The sequence below is a fragment of the Camelus ferus genome, chromosome 15 (assembly GCF_009834535.1).
Source record: "Camelus ferus isolate YT-003-E chromosome 15, BCGSAC_Cfer_1.0, whole genome shotgun sequence".
Lineage (NCBI taxonomy): Eukaryota > Metazoa > Chordata > Mammalia > Artiodactyla > Camelidae > Camelus > Camelus ferus.
Window position 1 is genome coordinate 22,973,666 of NC_045710.1, and position 13,279 is coordinate 22,986,944.

At 35.4% G+C, this 13,279-nt stretch overlaps 1 protein-coding gene across 3 annotated transcripts in view; it reads left to right on the forward strand.

Moving 5' to 3' along the window:
- The window catches only part of TTC27 (tetratricopeptide repeat domain 27), a 144,032-nt gene that overhangs the window by 106,290 nt on the left and 24,463 nt on the right, over positions 1-13,279 (forward strand). For all 3 annotated transcript variants that reach the window (XM_032497325.1, XM_014559194.2, XM_006184609.2), the window contains exons 14-16: positions 2,514-2,612; positions 6,124-6,176; positions 11,429-11,594. In XM_032497325.1, the coding sequence (XP_032353216.1) occupies positions 2,514-2,612; positions 6,124-6,176; positions 11,429-11,594 (318 nt within the window). The remainder of the gene's footprint in view (positions 1-2,513; positions 2,613-6,123; positions 6,177-11,428; positions 11,595-13,279) is intronic.

Below are 13,279 nucleotides of genomic sequence, written 5' to 3' on the forward strand. Positions count from 1 at the left end.
TTTTAAAGCCATTTCATGATTTCAAAGACTAGGATGTGTGTAGAAGTCATCTCCCATCATAATTACATGTTATCTGTAGATGAAAACCTAACAGCAGTTAATGATCTTAGAATTTTTTTCAGATAAACACTATTAAAACAACTACACAAATGAGCAAGAGTAAAAAGAAGAGAACCATAATACTATATAGTAAATTAACATCTGCCTGATTCTTGTTAAATTTATTTAAGTTTTAAGACCTTGGTTATATAACATTGGCTTGTTTAAAAAACTTAAATAGTAATCTCATCGCCAACTTGTTTTAGAGCTGTAAGATAATTGCTAATTTCAGACATTTGTAACCTACGTCTTTTCAGGTGGATTGAAAAATAAAGTTCTTTATATCTTGAATTTACACTCACTTTTTTAATAACAACACACGTGAAATAGTTTTGTGGGAAGTTTGTTCTTTGCTGATGCAGGAAGCATGCAAGGCACATGCATTTTGAGAACTTTGCAGACAATTCTCATTTTTCTTAAGTTAGTCCCAGAATGAAGTATCCCTCATTCCAAGTAAACTCGCTGCCATAATTCATTGGGTATAAGATGCTGTCAATTGTAAGAGGCACATTTATTTTATGTGCCACCTTGTACAGAAAATAAAGTGCTGCCAATAAAACTGTGACAAACTATTGGTTATTAAGATGCATCTATTTCAGAGATGTTGAATGGTGAAAAAAAAGTGCGCCTTATAAATGGTGAAATATAATACACAAATTTTGAAACTCTCAACTTGGTTAGAAGTAAGATACCTTAGAGGGGAGGGTATAGCTCAAGTGGTAGAGTGCTTGCTTAGCATACATGAGGTCCTGGGTTCAATCCCCAGTACCTCCTCTTAAAATAAATAGACCTAGTTACTTCCCCCTACCAAAATAAGATTATTAAATAATACAATAATAAATAAAACAAAGCACTTAAAAAAAAAAGAAGTAAGACAGCTTGTTTCATGTATTGTTATATAAGCTAGCATCTGATTTTAGGCCCTCTCAGAATGAATCACATTTGGTGAGTGTGATTTTGTGCATTGAAACTCTTTTCATTTGATTCTATAAATAACCAGACAAAAGCTAAGTGTAATGAACTAATTTTTAAGTTGCTAGAGCCCCTTGATTCAGAGAAGTGAACTTCTAACTTAATTTCAACCTAGCACCCCTTCTTCTCCCAGCTCCCACCAAAGCACCCACCCCGTTTTCAGCCATTGCCTATCCCCCTAACCAAACCTCTTCTCCACAGAGGTTCCTGAGAGCAGTTATTATAGCCTCTTGTGAATTCAAGGCAAAGTGTTAAATTGCCCAAAGATGTTTACCTTCTAAGCCTTATCTCTAATTATCGTCTAAAAATCTTTACCTACTTCAAGAACTTTCAGGCCTCAATTATCCATATAGAACAAGCTTTACAGGAATGGTGGGGCAGTAAGGGCAGCCCCCTGCTTGCCTCTGTGGAAGGCTCTGGACAAGATAACAGAGCACCTCACTTCTTTCTCACTCTAAAGGGCTCAACCAAATCTATCTGTTGGCTCACTGCCTTTGTCCCGGGAGTCAAAGAAAGTAAGAAAGTGGACTGCATTCTGCTGCTGGCCTTACTGACTAAATCTGAAAGGAAAGCAAAGCTGTAATGGCTGCATTTCTGACTAATTTCATTGAATTTTTATCGGTTTTATCTTCCTTTTGATAGAGTCTATTGAATTTCAAGGAAACCTGGTGGTGTAAAGAATTCTTCTGAATTTCAATAGCCACTTCCTAATTTACCTGTTTTCTGAATTTCTGTGTTTACAAATCTTACTGACTTAAGTCAGGCTTTCCCCTTTGAATGACTGGTAGTCCAGATTCTGAGCCTACTTCTAAATTTTTTCAGACACGCCTAAGCAGATATGTGCTAGGGCAGTTTGACTCTTGGTTAAACTGCATAAGGACTTGTGGTCTAACTTGAAGATGGAAGCAAACATTTTTCTTCTCAAGTCTGTAATACATTCATCAGCTATGAACTTGCTGATACTTTGTATACTTTTTACATAGTTGATAACCAGTAAAAATGTTAGATGAATCCCCCATTTATAATATCAAGATTTATCAACAGAGCTCTCCGTTGCTTTCCCGGAGTTGTTCAACACAAAGAATGGTCTTTCTCAGCAAAAGATGTGCAGTGATATTGTACATGTTTTCAGTGTTACATTAGCTTTGAAAATTATATGGAAAAATGCCATCTCCATTGCTAAGTTTCCTATGTGAGAACTAATATAAAATGTAGAATATTTGTTATATAACTCTGCATTCTTTTTTTTTAAAACAATACAGCATTTTTATATAAAGAACATTTCAAGTTTCTACATTGTACTAATGAGTTTTTGTTTTTTGATTTTTTTCTTGCATTCTTATTATAGAGGTGTGTTGGTTGATAGTCTCTTAAATGATTTTCAGATTCCAGCCTATAAATGCCCTTTGTGTTTGAATGCCTTTTTCTTTTGGTCTCTGCAGCTTGGAGTGTGGTTTTCTCTTGGCTGTGCCTATTTGGCCTTGGAAGACTATGGAGGTTCAGCGAGGGCGTTTCAGCGTTGTGTGACTCTAGAACCTGACGTAAGTTTGTTTGATCTTCTTTCCACATTACAGCTCTTTGATAGTCTCTGAGTTATTTGAGTTGTACTGTAGTTCAGAACAGCAATTTCTACGAGTATGTAATTTCAGTTATGCAAGATGGATGAGTTCTAGAGATTTGCTGTACAACATGGTGCCTACAGTTAACAATACTATATCGTGCACCTAAAAATTTATAAAGAAGTCAATCTCATGTTAAACGTTCTTATCACAATAAAGAGAGAGAGAGAGAAAAGAAAGCAAAACAGAGGCAAACTTTCTATTATTCTATGTCCAAGAAAATAAATACCAGTTCCTTTAGTTTTGGAGGAAAGTATACATCGATAGATGGTCACACCTTAAGGTATTTGATTTATAAATCTAGAAATTAATTTCTTCTTATAGTAGCTAAGTTATTAATGGTTTTGCTTAGAAAATAATTTTGATAAAACAGTTTTTTAGCTAACAATATACTTTGCTGAAGTATATATAGCAAAATGTCACATATACTTTGCTGTTCACTAATATGTACTGCCTCTGTTAACTGCATTTTTAGAAAGTTCTTCTAGTTTACAGTCTTTAAATATTTAACAGCTTTACTGAGGTGGTAAATAATTTACATACCATTTAAACTGTACAATCCATCGATTTTTTTTAGTATATTCAGAATTGTACAACCATCACCATAATCAATTTTAGAATGTTTTTATTATCATAAAAAAAAAGTTCTTATACCCATTAGCAGTCACTTCTCATTTCTCCCAAACCCCTTCCACCCTGACCCCTGACCCCCAGCCCCAGGTAACCACTGATGTACATTATGTCTCTATAGATTTGCCTATTCTGGACATTTTCTGTAAATGGAATCATACAATATGTGGTCTTTTGTAACTGACTTCTTAATTTTTTCATGGTTCCTCCATGTTGTTGCATGTATCAATATTTTCTTCCAATAATATTCCATTATATGGGCATATCACATGTTATCAATCCATTCATCATTTGATGGGCATTTGGATTGTTTCCACTTTTTGGCTATTATGAATTATGTTCTTTGAACAATCATTTACAAGTTTTTGTGTGGACATATGTCTCTATTTCTCTTGGGTATATACCTAGTAGTAGAGTTAACTGGGTCATATGTTAGTTCTGTGTTCAAAATTTTGAGAAACTGCCAGACTGTTTTCTAAAGCACCGTTTTACATTCCCGCTAACAATGTGTGAAAGTTCCAATTTCTCAACATCTTTGTCAACACTTGTTATTATCTTCTTGATTATAGCCATCCTAGTAGGTGGTATATCTCATTGTGGCTTCAATTTGAATTTCCTTGATGGCTAGTGATGTGGAGCATCTTTTCATGTGCTTATTGGTCATTTTATGTCATCTTTGGAGGAATGTTTATTGACATCCTTTGCCCATTTGGGTTATTTGTCTTTTTATGTTTGAATTGTAAAAATTCTTTTTATATCCTTGATACAAGTCCTATATCAGACATATGATTTGCAGATATTTTCTTTCATTCTGTAAGTCGTTTTTCACTTTCTTGAGAGTGTGTTTTGAGGTACAAAAGTTTTTAATTTTTATAAGGTCCAGCTTATCTATTTTTTCTGTTGTTGCTTGTGCTTTTGGTTTCATATTGAAGAATCTATTTCCAAATCCAAGGTTATGAAGATTACCTTATCTTTTCCTCTGAGAGTTCTATTGTTTTAGCTCTTACACTTGTGTCAGATCTGCTGTTAAGCCTGTTCAGACTTAATCAGACTCTGTGTGGTGGTGGATATTCAGTAAACTTATTGTGGTAGTCACTTCACCACATACAGATACATCAAATCATTACGTAGTACACCTAAAACTAACACAGTACTATATATCAATTACATCTCAATTTAAAAAAACCTAAACATCATTTCAGGTAATGTATTTTTTCAGTTCAAGGATTTTTATTTGGTTCTTGTTACAGTTTCCATGTTTCTTTTAAGATTGCTCATTGTTCCCTTATTATCTTCATGTTTTCTTCAAATCTTTGATTAAATTTATAACAACTGTTTTGAAGTTTTTGTGTGGTTATTCCAACATCTCTTTAATTTCTCTCTGTTTCTATTAACCAATTTTTACTTTGATTGTGCGTGAATTTTCCTGCTTGTTTGCCTGTCTACCAATTTTTTTTTTAATTATTATATCCTACACTTGTGGATGCTATGTTGTTGAGTTTTTCAGTTTTGTTGTCTTCCCTTGAGGAAGGTAGAGTTTTATTTTGATATTTGGTTAATTCATTTGTGGATCAGCTTGATTTTAAGCTTAGGATGGGTCTGGAGTTGTCCTTATTCTAGAGTTGCAGTCACCCTTCCCTTAAAGTATAACCTTTTGAGGTCTGAACTTAATCCCATAGGTGATCAGTGAGAATTATCCACTCTGGTTGGTTGGAACTTGAATAACTGCCAGTACTGTGTGACCTCTAGACTCTCCATTCAGCTCACAGCTCTCTGGTCGTTGTTCTCCGCCTGGCCGTAAGAAGTTTTGCCCTGTACATGTACAGCTTACTAATCAGCCAGGGACTCAGGGAGATGCTTATTGAGATTCCTGAGCTTATTCTCTGCAAAATTTCTCATCCCTGATATTTTGTCCTGCAAATTGAAGCCCTAATCGCTGATCTTTTTCCCTTCGTCTCATTAAGACTTGCAATGCTGTGTTTGGTTTCTGCCATTCTGTGCCTCCTGATAAACATGTAGGTTGCTTGACGAGACATCTCAACAGCCCTTCTCTCAAGGCTCACAATCCTGTGCTTCCCGTTGTCCAGCTTCTCAAAAACAGTTGTTGCCTAACTTTTGTTCCGTTTGTAACTTTTTATGGTGATATAGCTAGCCTGGTACTAACTGTGCTGTCTGTAAGCAGGGGTCCATTGCTGTTTAATTTTAAAATCATATGTATGGTATTTGAGAACTATATACTCTATATTTTATAAAAGGTGGAACAAAGAGGAACATACATAATTTATATCTTTCTTTTGAGACTCAACATTTATACAGAGGTTTTAATTTATTTCTGTCACTACATAGAAGAATAGGTAGAAAAATATGTTTGATTGATGAAATACTTAGGCATAACACTGGAAAACACATACTCCTTTATTCTCCTATCTGATGAAAGATGACGGTAAAAAAGGAAAGCCTTTTAGGATAGAAACTCATGCTTTGAATTTGTAATAAATCTGTACATTGTATATATTACATTGTAAATTGTCCAGCTGTTTTGTTAACTCTAAATTTGGAAATAAAATCTTAACTAAATTCCAAGTTATGATATAATAGTTATATCATTTTGTTGTTTTGTTTTTGTTCTAAATTATAAATGTTAAGTTTATTTAATTTTCTCATATACTTTTAAACATACTTTTTTGAAAATCGTGATTGTAAAGAGCACATCTTAGACTAGGAAAATATATTATGTTTTTGGTTGTAACAATTATTATCCCTAAATGAGAACAATCTATAAATGGGTTCTCTATCATTTCAGAATGCTGAAGCTTGGAACAATTTATCAACTTCCTATATCCGATTAAAACAAAAGTAAGTACCTCAGAAAAATATGAAGAACTTTGCTTCCAAAATAAATGAATGAGATTTTCTTCAACTGAACACTGAAACATTGTGCCTTATGCTTTATCTTTTTCCCTCGCCTGCCCATATCTTTGAGTTAGAATGACTTAATATAGCCATCTGAATTCTAAATGTAGTTTATTTCTTGAAAACATTTAATATGTAATAAAATAAGAAATATTATTTGTAATCTTTGAGAGTGAAGTTTTGTATCCTAAATTTCATTGCATGATAAAAGCAAGCATGCCTTTAGCCAGTCAGCTCAACTGATAAATTCTTATTATTGATTGCTTACCATGCACTGGACATTACTGAGAAATATGAGAATGAACCAATGTCTTCAGGGTGTATTGGTTTAGAAAATAAGATATTATACCATATTATTCTGAAAAATTGACTAACAATTTAAGTGGTATGTAGTAAATGTCAAGTGAGAAATACAGAGAGGGCTATGATAGTAGCAGGTGATATTCGTCGAACCCTTATTCTGAGCCACTCATGTAGTCCTGTGAGGATCTCAGAAGAGAGAAGGTGTATGATGCTCGGTCAGAAATGCTTCTGAGAGAAGGCTGGATTCAAGCTAAAGTTTGAAGAATGGGTAGAGGGGAGAGAGGAAAGTCTTTCAGCAAGAGGAGTGGGGACCAAGTGCAGAGTGACAGGCACGAATGCCACACTTCAGGAGGCAGGAAGTAGAACAGTCCAGCTTGAGACTCTGGTGAGATTCACCGGGAGAGATGAGGTTGGAAAGGTCGGTTGGGGTCAAATGGCAGCGTGTTCTGATCATCTGACTAACTAGTTGAGACTATGCTGCTGGTAATAGGAAGCCAGAGATTTCAGTAGGGTAACTTCATAAAGAAAGAAGCTTTTTAGGAAGATTTATTTGGTGGCAGACGAGAGAGGAAACTGGAGGCTGGGAAACCAGTTAGGAGACAGCTGTTGTAACAATCCAGGCAGGAGATAACGAGACTGGAAGAAGAAGGGGCAGATGGATGCCAGTTTATTAAGGGGACAACCAACTGGGCTTATTGACCGGCCACAGAAAGCTAAGGAAAGGGAAGGATGGCTGTTGCTTCAATTTTAAAGAAATGAATTAAAGGATGGTTATATTTCCATTTTTATTTGGCTTTATTTTCAAACTTAATTTAATTATTCTTTGTGGATTCACAAGTATTTTTAAAGATATTAAATCCACATTACGTCGAGATCATGAAATGCTTCTGTTCCTCTTGGATGACATTCTATATAAATAAAGCACTGTTTGTTCTGTCACTCTCTTTGGAAAATAATGTTGTGTTCGTGATTAGGACTGATTGTGTTAAAACTCAGTAGAGACCTTTTTGGTTTAAATCGAAAGGCAGGGGAAATCCCTGACATACTTGTGGAATGAACTCATTGGGTTTTCTTGTAACCCTGATGATTTTGTATGTAGCAAGGCACTTGATACTCTGCATTGTCCTCCAGCCCATTAATCTGAAGAATTCTAGTCGCTTTCTCTCAGTAGTTCTTGTACATTGTTCCCCAACTTCTTTTTGACGCTTTTTTTTAATCTTCCTGAAGCTCCATGAATAGGTTTTTGTGTAAAAGTGGGGTTATAAAGTCAGAGGTAAATCATTCTTTATTTTTGCCTTTTTACTCTTTGCTTTCTTTGCTGCTCCGGACATAGCTCATTTTTGACTCATGAGATTTTACTTCAGGGGCAGTTATTACTGCTCCTCTCAAAAGAATCTATCTGTGGCTTAAAATGACCCTTTAAACTATCTTGTCTCCCGCTCTGCTATCACCAGGTTCTTCACTGAACAGCTTTTTTTTTGCTGTTTTGTCTGATTTCTTTAGGCATCATGTCCCTACCAGTCCCTAGGGAAGATTTTCCATCTTCCTGTATAACTGTCATGGTGCAGTATCACTAGTGTTGTGGGCTTGATAAGTGAATCCAGAATTGAAGCTCCTTATAAAGAAGTCATACTTTCTGAAAAAGAATTTTATTGCAAAAATTTTTTGGCCAGGAAATTGTGATTGGAGGATGGGAGGACATACAGAAAAAGGGTAATCCTCCCAGCATGGATCTCTGCCTGCTGAGTTCCTTTCAGATGGGATAACTTCCTCCTCACTCCTGTAGGGATGGGAGACCTGGGGACCCTCAGTCCACCACTGTCGAGGGCAGTTGCTGTCACATGTGAAGTGGACATAGGGAGTGGGGTAGAGAAAGGAAAAAAGAAGGGAAAAAAATCCCATAGAAGCAACTACGGCTGAATTTGAGAAAGTGTTAAAGCAGGGGTACTTTCATTTATAACTATAAACGAGGGTGGGCCAAAGGATAAAGGAATCGGTACACTCCATGACAACTTTAGGTAAATTGTTTAACGTGGAGAGTAAAAAACCTAAACTGCAGTCAGTTGGCTGTTATGAAAAGACTGAAAGGACTTAATTGTGAAGTTGTTTTGATTGGTACTGTAGGTGTATTAGAGATTGAGTAAATGACTTGTGTGCTCAGTGACTTGTGGGGAAAGTTACTGATGATACAGGCACACTTATTTTAAGTGCTTAAGGGGGTGACTCTCAGAGCAATGGCCTATGTCAGCCAGAAGAACCCTCACCAGCCCCTCTAAAATTTGCCTGGAAGTCAGTAGAGAAGAAGGGTCTTGATGAAACACTGAGGCTCAGCAGGGAAAGGGAGATATACCTTGTAGTCTGAAGTTAGCAAATTCAAAATGGCTACTAGAAAGGAAGATTGATAGCATACCTTTGAAAGAGGTTACTATAATTGTCCAGTCAAACATTTATGATCTATAAGGGGGCTATAGTGTTTGTCCAACCAGTAGAGTAAAGCATTAAGAATCTTTTTGATGGCTGAGATGTTTAACTTTGAGAATAGGCTACTTGAAGTTATATTGATATCCTTGTCACTATCAAGTTTTTAATAGTCTTTTCTATTTTCTTAAGTGGCTTGGATAAGGCAAGGATTCTGTGATGGCTTGGTAAACCTTATCTGCCTAGCCTGGTTTTAATTTTTATTGATTTATTTGACTTTTCTGGTTTTTAGCTCGTTTTATATGTTCATGATATTCTCTTAGGATTTTTAAAAAATTACTAATCTTATTTGTGCCATTTTTATAAATTCTAAATGGAATTTAGTTAGACATTTGTCTGTCTTTTGGTTTTCTTGATCCTTTCTATTCTTTCTTTATATGTTTATTTCATATCTCTAGTCTTTTTTTCTTTTCTAGGTTTATTTGGTTTTCTTCTACCAAATTAAGTTGAATGTTTTAACTCATTTATTTTCCATCCTTCATATAGTATAATCAATACATGTAAAATCATAAATTTCTCTCTAAATACTGTTTCACCTGTATCCTGCAGATGGTGATATATGGTGCTTTCATTAAATTCTAAATATTTTGTACTTTTTAATGAGTTTCTCCCCTGCTCCCCGACTGTGCATTTTTCTTTTTTTTTTCAGGAGTGCATTTTTAAATTTGCAAACGTATTTTTTAAACTGTCTACTTACTACTGATTTCTTATTTAATTGCAGGGAATATGGTCTGTATACTTTTAGTTTTACCTTTTTAAAACACAACTCATAATATTTTTTGTTGTCAATAATTATTTAAATTTACTGACACACTTCATCAATTTCTGTTCTCACTATTGATCATTTTTTGTATCTCTTTTCTTCTCTTTGAAGTCCCTTTTATTTTTGCAATAGGAGATCTTTTAATAGTTCCTTTAAGTTAGGGTCAGTAGGTGGTAAACTTTCCTAGTCTTCGTACATCTTAAATATTTTGATTTTGCATTTACTCTTGAGTGGTAAATTTTGTTTTTGTTTTTGTTTACATTTTTATTGAGTTATAGTCATTTTGCAATGTTGTGTCAAATTCCAGTGTACAGCACAATTTTTCAGTTATATATGAACATATATATATATTCATTGTCACTTTTTTTTTTTTTTTTTGCTATGGAAAACAGTATGGAGATTCCTCAAAAGGCTAGGAATAGACTTAGTATATGACCCAGGAATCCCACTCCTGGGCATATATCCAGAAGGAACCCTACTTCAGGATGACACCTGCACCCCAATGTTCATAGCAGCACTATTTACAATAGCCAAGACATGGAAACAGCCTAAATGTCCATCAATAGATGACTGGATAAAGAAGATAGGATATATTTATACAATGGAATACTATTCAGCCATAAAAACCGACAACATAACACCATTTGCAGCAACATGGTTGTTCCTGGAGAATGTCACTCTAAGTGAAGTAAGCCAGAAAGAGAAAGAAAAATACCATATGAGATCACTCATATGTGGAATCTAAAATAAACAAAACATAAATACAGAACAGAAACAGACTCATAGACATAGAATACAAACTTGTGGTTGCCAAGGGGGCAGGGAGTGGGAAGGGACAGACTGGGATTTTAAAATGTAGAATAGATAAACAAGATTTTACTGTAAATTTTGTTGATTATAAAATTTGCCAGTTATCTGCCAGTTATCTCCCTTAACACTTCAAAGGTAGTATTATGTTGTCCCCTGCCATCTTTTGCTGCTAATGAAATATGTGCTGTTCTCTAATTGTCATTCTTTCGTAGGTTTTAGAATAACCTTTATGTTCTGCAATTTCATATAATGTGTCTAGGTTTCACATAATGCTTGGTACACAAAATATACTTTTGATCATAGAATTTAGATGTTCATTCAGTTCTGGAAAATGCTCATCTATTATCTCTTTCAAACGTAGCGTTCTGCCATTTTCTGCATTTGTTTACTCTGGAATGTCTATCAAATGTGTGTTTGAACTTTACTTCTCATTCTTTCCTCTGTCTCTTGACTACTCTTTTTTTTTTTTAATCTGAATTTTGTGTGAATTTCTCACTCTTGTCTTCCAGTTCATCATACTCTCTTTGACTGCGTGTAATCTAGTTTTTGTCACCTGTTGAGATTTTTTGGTTTGTTTGTTGGTCTCTTTTAATTCCCGAGTTTCCAGTTGGTTTTCATTCATATCTCCCTGTTCTTGTTTCATTTCTCCCCGTTTTTGTTTACCATTTCCTGTTAGGGAACTTTGAGGTGGTTTGGGGTTGTATGGACTTCTGATTCTATTTACTAACGTGAATGATTAAGGACTGACAGAAAGTCCACATTAGCATTTTACACATTTAGCTATTGTTTGTTTAACCATGATTGTTCATTATTGTTTTCTTTCAAATTTGACCTTCAATAGAGTAAAAGCATTTAGAACTTTACAAGAGGCCCTTAAGTGCAACTATGAACATTGGCAGATCTGGGAAAACTACCTTCTCACTAGCACTGACATTGGCGAATTTTCAGAAGCCATTAAAGCTTATCATCGGCTCTTGGACTTACGAGACAAATACAAAGATGTTCAGGTAGGATATTCATATTTTGTTATTTCAGTTTGAGTTGATACTAATACTTGATTATATGATATAAATTGTTTCCTTGATTATACACAGGAAAATTTTGTTAAACACATGTAATATATAAAAAGAGTCAAATATTTTTAATTGCATATTAATTCTGGCATTCCAATATCAAATGTGTTTATGTAATCACAGACTGAATATTACTGTGACTCAGTTATGAAAATCTGATATATGACTTACACATGTGTAGTAAGCTTGCAGAAACTAAATAGAAAGATGCTCATGTTGTTTATTAGTTTGATTCTCAATGTAATAGCTGGATTAAATCCCATACTCCTTTATTCAGTCATTGAACAATCATTTACTGCATACTTTCAGATTGCTTGAATGATACAGAGTGAAGACTAACATTTCCTTTGCACTGTTTAATGAGATAGCCTTCATCTTGAGATGAAGTTCGGCCTGATTGACTCTTAACACAGTACAAAAGTACTATATCTTTTCAGAAACCATGGGAGACTTCCCTCTATTTTTGTCATTCAATAGGATTAAGTACAAAGACCTTGTGGGTTTAACTGTGGTTGAAGAGAATGTATGAAACAGGAGCTTATACAATGTCAGGGGGCTCAAAAATGTAATACTTTATTTGCAGTGGTGAATTTGGGATTATGAAAAAACAGAAATAACATCTAACATATGATAATACCTCACTACTATTATAACTTATTATATGTGTACTCCAGCTGTTTCAAAATTTACCCCGTCTAGGCGTGTGTTTTCAGCCCCAGCCCTTGACCTTTATGCATGTTCTTGCATATCCAGTTGTATAATTGTCTAAGTTGCTTTAAAGCTCAGGTTCTGGGCAATTCACTTAAAGATCGGTGGCCTCCAGTGGAACCATATATCTACTTACAGGAGCTATGTTTGTTGATCCCTTCAATTCCTTTTATTTTTCTGGATTTTGTGTGTGTGTGTGTGTGTGTGTCCTTTCTAACTGTTGTACATTGACCATCCATTATAGAGAGAAGGGACTTGAATTTTATAAACTAAAGATCAGCTAAAATGTGAATGTTAAAACGTGAATGGAGGCGCAGCAGCATTTTGCATCCTAGAGCGGATAGGAACCCTGGCAAATCTGTTTGCACAGTGCCCTGGCAGTCCAGTACTTGTCCTGCTCACCACTGTGACAGTTCTTTCTCTTCTGCACTTAGCCCCTTGGCAAAGGGCACTGATGAGGCTCTGAACAGACCTCAGTATGTTGCCGAACCACTGAGGAAAGACAGAGATTCCAAACTGCCTGCCTCTTGTTTACCTCAACTGTCATTTTTTAGAAGACCCTTCTTTACAAAGAAAGCCTCATGTAGCCTGTTCTAAAATCTCAAGGAGAATGTAAATAATTTCCATTTGTAGTATATTCCATTTTACACTTGAAATAAATTCTTTTTTTTTCCTTTCACATTGAAGAAAATATGCATAAAACACTCAAATCCAGCACCCCTCACTCACTCCAGCCTTCTTTAGAAATACAAACTGTCAGAGCAAGAGGGGACCTTAGAGGAGTCCTGGAGGTGAGGCTGAGTAAGCTGCACATGGACCAGAAAGGTCCTGCCTGATGAGACCGGAACAGGTGATGCTCCAGGCCGTCCATCTGCTTCCTGTGCTGCTGGGGCTGCTGCCGCCGCCTCAGC